Here is a 12,049-nt window from a genome sequence, read left to right on the forward strand (position 1 = left end):
GACATAGCGGTTAGGAAAGATCCGGGTCGGGGCAGCCCGGCCCCGCCCCGCTCCCACATTCCAGACCCGCGCTCCTCAGGTCAAAGCCTTTGACCTTGATCTGGCCGCGGGACCCCGGGAGCTCCGGCTCACGTCCAGCGGCTCCTCAGCCCGACCCTTTGGCCCCGGACTGCCCCATTCCTGCTTTCTCCCGCGGTCTCGTGTCCCCGCGTGGCGCGGGAGTCCGGCCGCAGCGCGACGAAAGCGCTCGCGCGCGCTCGAGGAAGTGCGTCCCTCCTCGCTTGCCTTATGCCCGGCACACAGCAGACCGCACCACTGAGCGCTGGCACGGAGGGGGGAGGCTCACGTGCGGTTTCCGATCCCAGCGGGCGGCGGCGGCTCCAGGAACCCTTCGGCCCACGAACCGGACCCAGGCCGTACGGCGCTTCCCCGAGATCGGGAACAGAGAGCAGGACAGGGGTCCTCGGGGGACAGGCGGCCGAGGTAGTATCCCCCGTGATCCTTCTCCCCTTTCAGTTTCCCCGGGCCGAGCGGAGATGGGGTAGTCCGCGGGGGAGGGGAGGCCCCAGAGCGGCGGCGCGTGCCCGCCGCGGCGTCTCGCGAATTGACAGCTCCCGGGGGGTGGGGGTCCGGGACTGAGAGCGAGCCCTGAAGAGGCGTGGCTAGAGGGCGAAGGCGGGGCGGGGGCGGGGCGGGGAGCGAGCGCGAGGGAGCGCGCGCGGGCCGCGTGAGACCGAGAGGGGAGGGAGGGAGGCGGAGGCAGAGGCAGAGGCTGGGCCAGGCTAGGCTGCCGGCGGCTCCCAGGGACAGTGCGGCGTCGCCGGGCTCCGAGCTCCGAGCTCCCCGCGCCTCCGCCGAGCCTTCGCTAAACTTTCTCCCGGGCCCTGCGCGGCGGCTGTGGTTGCTGCGGCTGGGAGGCGCCTGGGCGCTCGGACACCGGCAGCGGGCATCGCGCCCTCCCGCAGCCGCCTTCCCCTCCGGCTCCGCCGCCGCCTCACCTGCCGCCGCTGCCCGCGCCCTCCGGGGCACGCCCGCGGCCCCCGCACCGCAGCGTCCGCTCCGCCCCGCCGCCCGCAACTTGGACTTGAGCGGCCGCGGCGGCGGAGCAGCGCCTGCTCCCCGTGCCCTCCCCGAGCGGCCGCGGCGCCTGTCGTGCCGTCGCCGCTGTCACCGCCGCGTCCGAGGGACCCGAGCCCAGATCAGGGGGCGTCCGGGGGACGAGGGGACAGGTAGGAGCCGGGGCCGGGGCGGCGGGAAACAAAGGGAGCGCGGCTGCCCTTTGGGGGGCCCGGCTCCGAGCACGCACTGATTGTTTTCCCTTCCTTTCCCCGGGCTGCTGCTGCTGTTCCTCCTCTTCCTTCTCCGCTCTTTCTCCTCCTCCCTTCCTCCACTTCTCTTCCTCCTCCTCTTCATCCTCTCCTCCTCTCCTCTTCTTCTCTCACCTGCCTTCTTCCTCCTCTTTATCCTCTATTCCTCCTCCCCTCTTCTTCCTCCTCCACTCCGCTTCCTCCCTTCTTCCACTTCTCCACCTTCCCTTTCCCCTCACTCCTCCTCCACTCTTCCTCCTCTCTCCCTCTTCCACTCCTCCCTCCCCCCTCCTCCTCCCCTCCTCCTCTCTCCTCCTCCCCCTCCCCTGCCTCGCTCTAGGACCGGAGGAGCCTTCGGGGGTGCGCCTCGGTCGCGGTTGGGGCTTTAGCGATAATAAATGATAGAGGATACAATGACTTTGCTGTCTCTGCTGGGTCGCATCATGCGTTACTTCTTGCTGAGACCGGAGACTCTCTTCCTGCTCTGCATCAGCCTGGCCCTGTGGAGTTACTTCTTCCACACGGACGAGGTGAAGACCATCGTCAAGTCTAGCCGGGACGCGGTGAAGATGGTCAAGGGCAAGGTGGCCGAGATCATGCAGAACGAGCGGCTCGGGGGGCTGGACGTGCTCGAGGCGGAGTTCTCCAAGACCTGGGAGTTCAAGAGCCACAACGTGGCCGTCTACTCCATCCAGGGCCGGCGCGACCACATGGAGGACCGCTTCGAAGTTCTGACCGACCTGGTCAACAAGACCCACCCGTCCATCTTCGGCATCTTCGACGGGCACGGCGGCGAGGTAAGCTCCCGGAGGGAGGCGGGGAGGGGGGGTGTGTCTGGGCGCGCGTGGGTCTGCGTGTGAGCGGGGTCCGCGTGACGTCGCGCACTGGGGACCGGAGAAGGCGCCCGGCGATGGCCAGAACTCGGCCCTGTACAAGGACCCCGCGTGATCGGGGGCGGGCGCCTTACTTCACCCCGAGGGAAAACAGAGTTTGGCCGAAGGATCGGGGCCCGCGAGCGACTCCTCAGCTTGGGGGGGTTTGTGTGCTGCTGGAGGGCGAGACCCCCAGCTAAAGCGGGGCGGCGTTTGGCGCACGTTCCGAGTGAAAGCCCGCAGCGCTTTGGGGCCCCCGGCGGGGTCGGGTCCCCAGGTCTCTATTCCGGCTGACCCGGGTTCCGATGTGGAGGGAGCTAGAGCGGCTCGCTTGGCCGGAGGGGCTTCCGGACCGCCAACATGCTCCCTTTCCCCTCCTCCTGCCCCTGGACGGACCCATTTCCCCGCTTTCCCCCCGGGAAGAGAGCGAGCCCCGAGCTTCTTCCCAGACTCGCAACTCTTTCAAGAGGTGCCGGAGACGGCGGGGGCTCGGGGCGAGGTATGGGGCAGAGCAGGGGCAGCCCGGCTCCCCCGCTGCGGGATCCGGGGCGCGGAGCTCTCAGGCTGGGCAGCGGCCGCCAGTGTTTGTGGAGGGATGCGACGGGGAGCTGGGAGAGAGGCCCGGGGGGCGGGGAGCGTCCCTTCGGGATGCCCGATCGCCGGGCTTGGGGACTTAGGGAAAGCCCCGAAGATACCGCCTGCCCCCAATTTCTAGCCCGAACGCCCCGTCTGCTAGATGGCTTTGCTCGGCACCGTGTCCCACCGACGCTCCTTTGTCTCAGCCCTGCCCTTCCCTCCGTCCCCTCCTACCCCCAGCTCCTGCCTTTTCTTTCCGTCCTTGCCCCTGCCTCTGTGGCTCCTCCGCCGCCCCTCCCCCGCCGTCCCTCTGCCGCCCCCCCCCCCCCAAGTCCTCTTTCTCCGCGGCCTCCTTGTCCCTCTGCCTTGCCCCCCCCCTCCGTGCCAACCTGCCTGCCTTTCCTAAACCTCCCGGACCCCGGGGACTCCCGGGGCGCCTAGCAGTTTGTGTTTCGGGGACCGCCTTGTGCCCGACTCTGCCCCCTCAAACTTTCCGCGGGGGGTGCGGGTGCTCGTTGCCGGCTGGACGTCATCCCGCCTCTCCCCCCGTGCCCCCTCCCCCGGCGCCTTCTTCCTGGCCTTTTCCTGTTTGTGACAGGCCGGCTCTGGGGCCCGGGGGTGGTCTCCTAGGAGAGGCCGCATATATGTAGATTTCCTCCCCAGGCCCGTCCTGCTCTGGCCTTCCCCGGGACACTTCACAGACAATCCCGGCGCGATCCGAGTTCCGGGGGTTGGGGCCGGGTGGCAGAGAAGCTTTTCCTTCGGGGAGGCCCCGGGAAGTTGGGGCCGCCGGGTTTGGCACAGGGTGAGGCCATCCTGTCAGATCTCCTCGGGAAGGCCGCAGACGGGTGTTGGGTTCTGGGACTGGCCCAATCCCACTTTACCTGCCCAGAATAACGGCATCATCGGGGCTGGCTCCCGTGGTTGGCCGGGAAGTCTGCTTGGGCTTGTGTCGGCCCTGACCCTGCAGGGATCACGGCCGCTGGGGAAGCCTGGCTGGTTCTGAAAGGAAAAGCCTAGTTCGGGTTCCGGGATCTCTTCCTTCCCTTCCATCAAAGGGGCCTCCGCGGTGAGTGTGAGGGTTACTGGGGCTCAGGGTTTCATTGGTGCCGTTGGCCAAGGGCCTGCAATATTTACTTAAACTACATCCGGCTGCCCGGAGTCATCCGGTCAGCGCGTGTCAGAGGTAAACTTAAAGCCGGATCTTTAGAAGGCGGCCCTCCTCACTTTATTTACCCTGAGGCGTTGGCAGTGTGTGCTCTTGTCAGTGTGTTTGGGATTTGCTTCATTTGTCCATTGTGAATCTTATTTTTAGATGATTCTTTTAAGACCTGGAGTTTTTGAATGTGGTCATTTGGATCAGGTTTGTCTGGATATTTGGGGCCTGGATATGTGTGTGTGTGAGTGTGAGAATGAGAGTGTGAGTGTGAGTGAGAGTGAGTGTGTGTGAGAGTGAGTGTGGATGTGTGTGTGAGTGTGTGTAAGTGTGTGAGTGTGTGTGAGAGATTGTGAGTGTATGTGTGAGTGTGTGTGTGTGAGAGTGTGTGTGTGTGTGAGTGTGTGTGATGTATGTATGTGAGTGTGTGTGAGTGTGTGTGTAAGTGTGTGAGAGTGAGTGTGAATGTGTGTGTGAGTGTGTGGATGTGTGTGAGTGTGTGTGCATGAGAGTGTGTGTGAGTGTGTAAGTGTGAGTATGTGTGTGAGAGTTGTGTAAGAGTGTGTGTAAGTGTGTGTGTGAGAGATTGTGAGTGTGTGTGATGTATGTGTGTGAGTGTGAGTGTGAGAGTGTGTGTGATGTATGTGTGTGAGTGTGTGTGAGTGTGTGTGTAAGTGTGTGAGAGTGAGTGTGAATGTGTGTGTGAGTGTGTGGATGTGTGTGAGTGTGTGTGCATGAGAGTGTGTGTGAGTGTGTAAGTGTGAGTATGTGTGTGAGAGTTGTGTAAGAGTGTGTGTGTAAGTGTGTGTGTGAGAGATTGTGAGTGTGTGTGATGTATGTGTGTGAGAGTGTGTGTGTGAGTGTGTGTGATGTATGTATGTGAGTGTGTGTGAGTGTGTGTGTAAGTGTGTGAGAGTGAGTGTGAATGTGTGTGTGAGTGTGTGGATGTGTGTGAGTGTGTGTGCATGAGAGTGTGTGTGAGTGTGTAAGTGTGAGTATGTGTGTGAGAGTTGTGTAAGAGTGTGTGTGTAAGTGTGTGTGTGAGAGATTGTGTGTGTGATGTATGTGTGTGAGTGTGAGTGTGAGAGTGTGTGTGATGTATGTGTGTGTGAGTGTGTGTGTGAGTGTGTGAGAGTGAATGTGTGTGAATGTGTGTGTGAGTGTGTGTGAGTGAATGTGTGTGAGTGTGTGTGTAAATGTGGGAGTGTGTGAGATTGTGAGCGTGTGTGATGTATGTGTGTGAGAATATGAGAGTGTGTGTGAGTGTATGTGTGAGTGTGTGTGAGAGAGTGTGAGCGTGTGTGTGAATGTGTGTGTGAGAGTGAGCGTGTGTGAGTGTATGTGTGAATGTGTGTGTGTGTGAGTGAATGTGTGTGAGTGTGTGTGTAAATGTGGGAGTGTGAGATTGTGAGTGTGTGTGATGTATGTGTGTGAGAATATGAGAGTGTGTGTGAGTGTGTGTGAGTGTGAGTGTATGTGTGAGTGTGTGTGTGAGAGAGTGTGAGCGTGTGTGTGAATGTGTGTGTGAGTGAGTGTGTGTGAGTGTATGTGTGAATGTGAGAGTGTGTGAGTATGAATGTGTGTGTGTGTGGTGTGTGTGTGTGTGTGTTGCTCGTGAGCATGAGAGCTCGTTTTAAGTCTCTATAAGTTGGCACAGTTGGGTATGCACACGATTCCGGGGCTAAACCTTTTCTGCTTCTACCCAGTGGTTCGTGTGTCTCCATGAAGGCACCAAATAGGTTTATGATAAATGCTTTTGTTCTAACAAAAGCATTTTACAAATACCTGCCTTTGCATTTTAATTTTTTCCCACCAGAGAAAACAAGGTTGTTGTTAGCAGACCATGAAGCACCTGGTTTATGTGCCTTCCATAAAACAAAAAAAGAGAGAGAGAGAGAAGCTGGTGCTGCTGGAACACTCGGTCTCCTATCCCGGCTTCCTTTTTGTTCTGAGGGAGCCTGGTGAAACGGGGCAGCCGGGCCGGCTCCCGTGCGGCCAGTCCATCCTACTACCACATTGTGCTGCTTGGAGGCAAAGGGACAGCGCGCCCTAGAAATGAGGTTGCTGTCCTGGCTTCTGCTTTAGGTGCGCTCTTTTGTGTTTAGAAACAGTAGATGGGCCCGGAACACATTCCAGGTCCAGTCCAGCTCCGCTTCTTCCCATCCCATGGTCTTGGACGAATCCCCTCTCGGAGTTGGGATCTTTGAGCTGTTAGGAGCCTTTGAGGTCCCCAGGCCCAGAGCTTGCATCCCTATGTCATCCTTCAGTTTTATTCTTTGGTTCCCATGGTCAGGCAGCTTTGTAGAACAGGGAGTGCATTATTTTGCTGTATTCTTCAGGATTAGAGCCAGAAAAAAATTCTAGCATTGCATCAATTGATGGGAAATACGGCCATTTCTAATGTTTTAAAATATTTGAGACAAATCCGAGGTTGCCACGGAGGTGAGGCTTCTTTGTCCCTGTCAGGTCCCCCATCTTTGAGCCTTGCTTGGTGGTGGTGTTGCTCTTGCCGGCTCACGTGGGCCGCATGGGTCTGGAATCAGTTGGCACGGGCTCCTTATGGGGCTACTCTACATGCAGCTTGTTTCTTATTCTTTCTGTGAAAAGTTATCAAGAGCATTTAGTTTTCAATGTTGTTTAAGGTGCCCAATCATAGTCTTTGGGGGAGCTCATGGCTTCCCATAATACTCTTACAGATATCACCTGTGCAGATGCCCTAGTAATTCTGGGAAAAAACCAAGACAAAAAAACAACCCACTCCGAGTTAAGTGCTTGTGGTGGAACATTCAGCTAAAATCTGAGTACCAGGGGACCGGTACTTCAGAAGAAAGTGACCTAGATTTGGAGGCAGAGGACCTGGATTTCTGGCCTCCACACAGTGCCCGCTGTCTGACTTGGGGCCAGCCTTTCTCCTCTTCGGGCCTTCATTTTCAGTTCAGTTCAGCTAGCTTTCTTGTGCTGAGAGGGTGTGATGCTTTGGGCTGGGGGGAGGGGGTTGAAGACAAACAAGAAAATGGGGCCTGCCCTGCGGTGGGCATCGTCCCTGCAGTACGTGGCCTCTGGTGGTCCTAACCCTTACCCTCCAAATCTGTGATCCTAAGTTCTCGACTCAGTTTTTAAAAACTTTCTGAAAAGATGATCTTTAAAAGCTAATCTATTTCTAGTACCAAGTATGGGTGACAAGTCAACAAGTGTTTATTAAGCCCTTCCTGTGTGCCAGGCACTGTATCAAGCTCTCTCTGGGCACTCACAGTCTAAGGGAGAAGATCTCAGGAGGAGGGGAAGGGGCTTACATAAAGGGGCTGGGGGAAACCAGCCAGGGAAGCTGGGAATCAGAGGCAGGCAGAGAGAGCTTTTCAGGTGGGGAAACCTCTGTGGCAAGAGCATCACGTGAGCGGTGCGTCAAGAAGGCTGGTGTCCTGGAGCATCAAGCTAGTCAGATCAACCAGCAAGTGTTTATTAGGTGCCAGCAATATATTAGACCTAGGGAGGAGATCTCAGTCTCTGGAACTGGAGAAGGAGGGAAGGAAGGAAAGAAAAGGAAAGAAAAGAAGAAATGAAGAGAGAGGAGGAAGAAAAAGAGGAAGGAGGGAGAGAGGGAAGGAGGAAAGAAGGAAGAATGGAGGAAGGAAGGAAGGAAAGAGGGAGAGAGGGAAGAAGGGAGAAGAGGGAAGGGAGGAAAGAATGGTGGAAGGAAGGAAGGAAGGAAGGAAGGAAGGGCCAGAGTGTGCAAGAGCATCAGATGCTGACTAGCACAGTTATTTGGTTAGAGGCGTGATCTAAGAAGATACAGCAGGAACTGAGGGGAGAGTGGATGGGATGGGGAGGGACTACCCAGGTTAGTGCCCTCCTCCAGGGCTGAGGTGTTGGTGAGTAGATCCATGGATGGAGAAAACATTACGTGCTTTCTGTGTGTCAGACACCGAGTTGGGGATAAGCAAGATAGTCAAGACAGCTTCTGCCCCCAAGGAACTTAAGATAATAACATAAAATGGAGCCAGAAGAGGAAAGTTTGGATTGGCGGCGTTGGGATGGCGAGGAAGGGCGAGGGAGGCCTGCCCTGGGTGAGGTTCGAGGAGAAGCTTGCGCTCAAAATCTAAGAATCTGTCTGGGAGAAGGATGAAGGAAGGGAAGCTTTTATTCTCAGGCAAAGGGTCTGATTGCCTCTGGACACTGGCCTTGAGGGTGGCCTCTGCTGGACGGGAGTGCGGGGGAGCTTCTTACTTTCGGGGGCCTGGGATGGATTTGCCTCCGTGGCCAAGTGTTTGTGGGCCCGTCGCTCCCTCCTGCCGGCTTGTCCAACCTGGCGCCACAGAGTAAGCAGTTACTAGGAGGATTCCCAGGGTGGTCTTTCCTCCCCTCTCACAGCCAGCAAGAGGCTGCTTGTGTTCTTAGTGGAAGGGGCCTGGCTTGCGTGGTGCCCTCTGGGAGGGCAGGTGTGTGAAGCCGCCGGCCCGGGGCTCTCTCAGTGCTCAGGGACTGTCATTTTTGCTCAGCAGCTTCTCCCTTTACTTGCCAGTTTTGTGTGTGTGCGGCCTGTACATTGTGTGCTCAGAAGTTTTCCCTCACAGACTCTTAGCCACAGCCCCAGAGAAAGGGTTTCCTGGCTGCCTCCCCTGGGCTAGGCCTGTGTCAGCTGCTGGAGGTGCAAGAATGGGGAAAGGAGAAGGAGCCTTTCCTTCTAGGAGTCGATGTCCCATTGGGGGTATGGAGGGGGGGGGGCGGTGTGATCAAGGACAGAAAAGGCGCTTATTGAGGACTCGGTGCCCCGGACAGTGGCGAGGGCCGGGGATACCGACCCAAAAACAGAGACAGGCCCTGCCCTGGCATGGGGGAGAGGGCGCCCAGGACAGCATCGCCCAGGGGGGCCATCGTGAGTCGGAATGGAGGGAACGAGAGGCAGGCGGAGGAGCAGCATCCGAGTGATGTAGTCACGGTTCCGGAATGGAGACGAGGGGAGACGGGGAGCGGGGGGCCAGTGGTCGGGAATGCGGCCGGCCTGAAATTGGGAGCCATGTGAAGCTGGCGCCAGCCCGGACAGTGGGAGCAGATGGGAACGAGAGGCCTGGGCTTGCATGGATGCCCTTGTGCAGAGAGCCACAGTGGGAGTAAGTCTAGGAAACCGTTTTTTCCTTTTCTGCGTCTGACTTGCCTTTTGCTCCGAAAGTCCTGGGAAGGCCCCAAACTCTTGGCTAGATAGGCCTGGGCAGGAGCTCCTGCCTCCTTGCAAGCCAAGGGCCGCAGCAAACCAGCCCCCAAGTGGAAGATGCAGTGGGTGCTCCTCGGCCCTCGCCAGAGAAGCCCCCGATCGGGTCTCAGCGGGGCCCCCTTGCTTGGCTTCGACTGGAGGCCGGGCGCCCCTGCTCGCTGCTGGGAGCGGCCTTTGTGGCTGCTTGTACGACCCTTGTGAGCTTCGTCACAGCCCAGAAGTAGAGAATTATCAGAGCTCTCCTGTGATCGTAATCCAGGGTGATAATTAGACCCACGTGGAGGGATTGATGGTTTGCTTCGTGACATTGTCTCTTGCTGCAGCAGAACCATCGGCTTATTTACAGCCAAGGAAACTGAGCTAAAAGCTTGTAATGACGGCTGTTATCGATACCCGGGCTAAGCCCGTGGCGACGACTGTCATTGTTATCGATACCTGGGCTTTGTCTTCTCCCTGGTCTCCCCAAACCTTCCAGAGGAGAGACCTGGCCGGAGGGCCGCTCGTCCTGCCTGCTCCCCCGGGCTCCTCCTGTCTGCTTGGGCCACAGCAGGGACGGGGGCCCGACTCAAATCTGGCCTCAGACACTAACTCTGGGACCCAGGCAGGGTACTGGCCTCTGTCTGCCTCAGTTTCCCCAACTGGGAAATGGGGATGATAGCCTTGACCTCCCAGAGTAGTTGTTAGGATCAAATGAGTCCCATTTGTAGGATGCTGGGTATAGTGGCTGGTGCAGGGCGGGTGCCGTCGGACCCTCAGTCCCCGCCTCCCGGTGCAGGGTGGGCTCCATTGGACCCTCAGCCCCTGTTGCTACCACCGCTACTGCTGAGCCGCAGCCAGCCTCCTTTTGGCTCCCCTGGCCGGGAGCTACAGTGCTTCCGTTTTTAAAATTCCCCTTGTCGACGACTCCTGGGTCTCCGGGGGCTTTCCTAGCTCAGTCTTATGCTGTCGGCCGGCCCTCCATGTTGGCCTGGGTTCTTTGGGCTCCTGGAATGGGAGCGCAGAGGGGTAAAGGGTCCACCAGGGAGTGGGGGAGCTGGGATGGCCCCGACGGCCGTTTTCCCTGAGCCTAACGGTGAGAGTTTGTGGCGTGTGGCCGGCTTCCCGGGCCCCCTTTCTGCGGAGCCGCCAGAGCTGTGCAGTCCTCGTGTCGTTAGCGCATTGATGAATTGAGAAGCGATCTGTGAGTTTTTTGTCTCGCATCCAGCCTTTTTTTCCTGCTTCTTTCTTTCCAGTAAATTAGTTTGCAGACATTAGGTAAATTAGGTGCTGGTCATAATCATTAGGATGTTATTTCTTGCTTAATATGTGGACTATGGACTATCACAGCAAAAGGTGTAATTTTATTAAAAATAATCTCGCAGATCTGCTCCGGGCCAGGAGGGGAGACTGGGGAGATGGGGGGGGGAGAGAAGAAGCTTTTTCTTGATCCTGGAGGACTCTGAGGGGGTCACGGAGCGATGGGAAGGAAGCTGTAACATGGTTGTCTCTGTGTCAGATGAGCTGACTTGGGGCGAGCGCGGGGCGGCCGTGTAAAGTGCCGGTCACGGCGCTGCCGGTACAAATGGATTATGATGGGGAGACGTTGCCGGCCGTGAGCGCTGACGTCTCTGGCCAGACAGGGGACAATTATCCATCCATCCTGCCTCTGGTCTGCAAACACATGGCCTCCCCTCCCTTAGGAGTCAGGCTTTGCCCCCCTCAGCTTTCTGAAATGTCCCGTTGCCAGCATCGTTGGTGGGGTTTTAACACCCCGTGGCAGCCAATCTGAAATATTCTTCCCGGAGAAGTGGAATTTATCTTCAGCCTTGCTCTCGGTGAGTTGACTCTTTAATGTAAAAACTCCCCAAACATTTTCTGTTCTACTGAGTATGAATCGACCCCGGGGCACCACGTGTTTGTTCTGATAAGTGGCCAGGACTTCGCCTTGATGGTCTGTTCCCTTTTTAAGTTGAAACCATTTTAATTTTCCAGAAGGCAGTGGCCATTTCTAGGTCAGGCCACTCGCTCGTTTTCATTGTCTAATCATTTTTATCCGGCGGAAAGATCTATTGATCTGAAATTAAATTTTATTTTTTAAATGGACAAAAATATTTTCTCTTTTTCTCGCCTCTCCCACCACTGTTGGAAAATGAAACCAGATCAGGTAAACAAAGAGGCGCCGTCAAGCAAGATGGATTCCCCCATTGACCATGGATGTAGTTTTAAAAAATGACTCCTTGTGAGCCCGGCACGTTCTAGGCACTTGCTGCTGCTTTTTGTTTCTGTTGTTATTTAAAGGTGATTCTTAATGAGGGCACAGCTCCAAAGCAGATGCTCGGTGCTTGGGTCCGCCAGTCTCCAAGGGTGGTCACCCCTACTCCCTGCCCCGGGGCGGCTGAATCAGCCCCTCTGCATCTGTAAAATCCTGAGGGGCAACTTCGGGAGAGGCGGGAGAGCTGGGAGCAGGCCAAAGCCCGGCCGTCTGTACAATAGATGGGTCGGCCCGATTGGGGCCCAGGGCCGCTTCCCAGGCCGAAGCTGTGATGGCTGCAGCTGGACTACCCTCCCGGTCCCCTCGTCTCTGGGTGGGCATTTGCTGGAAACTAGTTCTGGGGTGAATAATTTCTTTCCCTCCCACTGAAAGGAAGGAAATGGGCATTATGAAGAGTCTGCTATGTAGCAGGCACTGTGCTAAGAGCCGGGGATACAAAGAAAGGCAAAAGACCACGTCCTGGGGGAAATCATGGTTAAACGCAGGACTCTGTGGAAACAACGAGGCACATGGGATACACTGGAAATCCTCAATAGAGGGAGGGCATTCGGATTCACTTCATAGGGCCCAGCCCCTGGCAAGTGCCTAGCGCTGCTGTTGGCTCGAATTGACTCATCTCCCGCTGATCCCTCCATTTCTGAAGTTAGGCCCATGGGCTTTTGTGCGGACCTACTAAGC

At 57.1% G+C, this 12,049-nt stretch overlaps 1 protein-coding gene across 1 annotated transcript in view; it reads left to right on the plus strand.

Annotated features, from left to right (window-relative positions):
- The first annotated feature begins 397 nt into the window (after positions 1-397).
- The window catches only part of PPM1L (protein phosphatase, Mg2+/Mn2+ dependent 1L), a 237,035-nt gene continuing 225,383 nt past the window's right edge, over positions 398-12,049 (plus strand). Inside the window, exons 1-2 of the mRNA XM_051983101.1 lie at positions 398-483; positions 1,648-2,104. Coding sequence (XP_051839061.1) covers positions 1,706-2,104 — 399 coding nt within the window. The 5' untranslated portion in view covers positions 398-483; positions 1,648-1,705. The remainder of the gene's footprint in view (positions 484-1,647; positions 2,105-12,049) is intronic.

Source organism: Antechinus flavipes, chromosome 3 (genome assembly GCF_016432865.1).
Source record: "Antechinus flavipes isolate AdamAnt ecotype Samford, QLD, Australia chromosome 3, AdamAnt_v2, whole genome shotgun sequence".
Classification (NCBI taxonomy): Eukaryota; Metazoa; Chordata; class Mammalia; order Dasyuromorphia; family Dasyuridae; genus Antechinus; species Antechinus flavipes.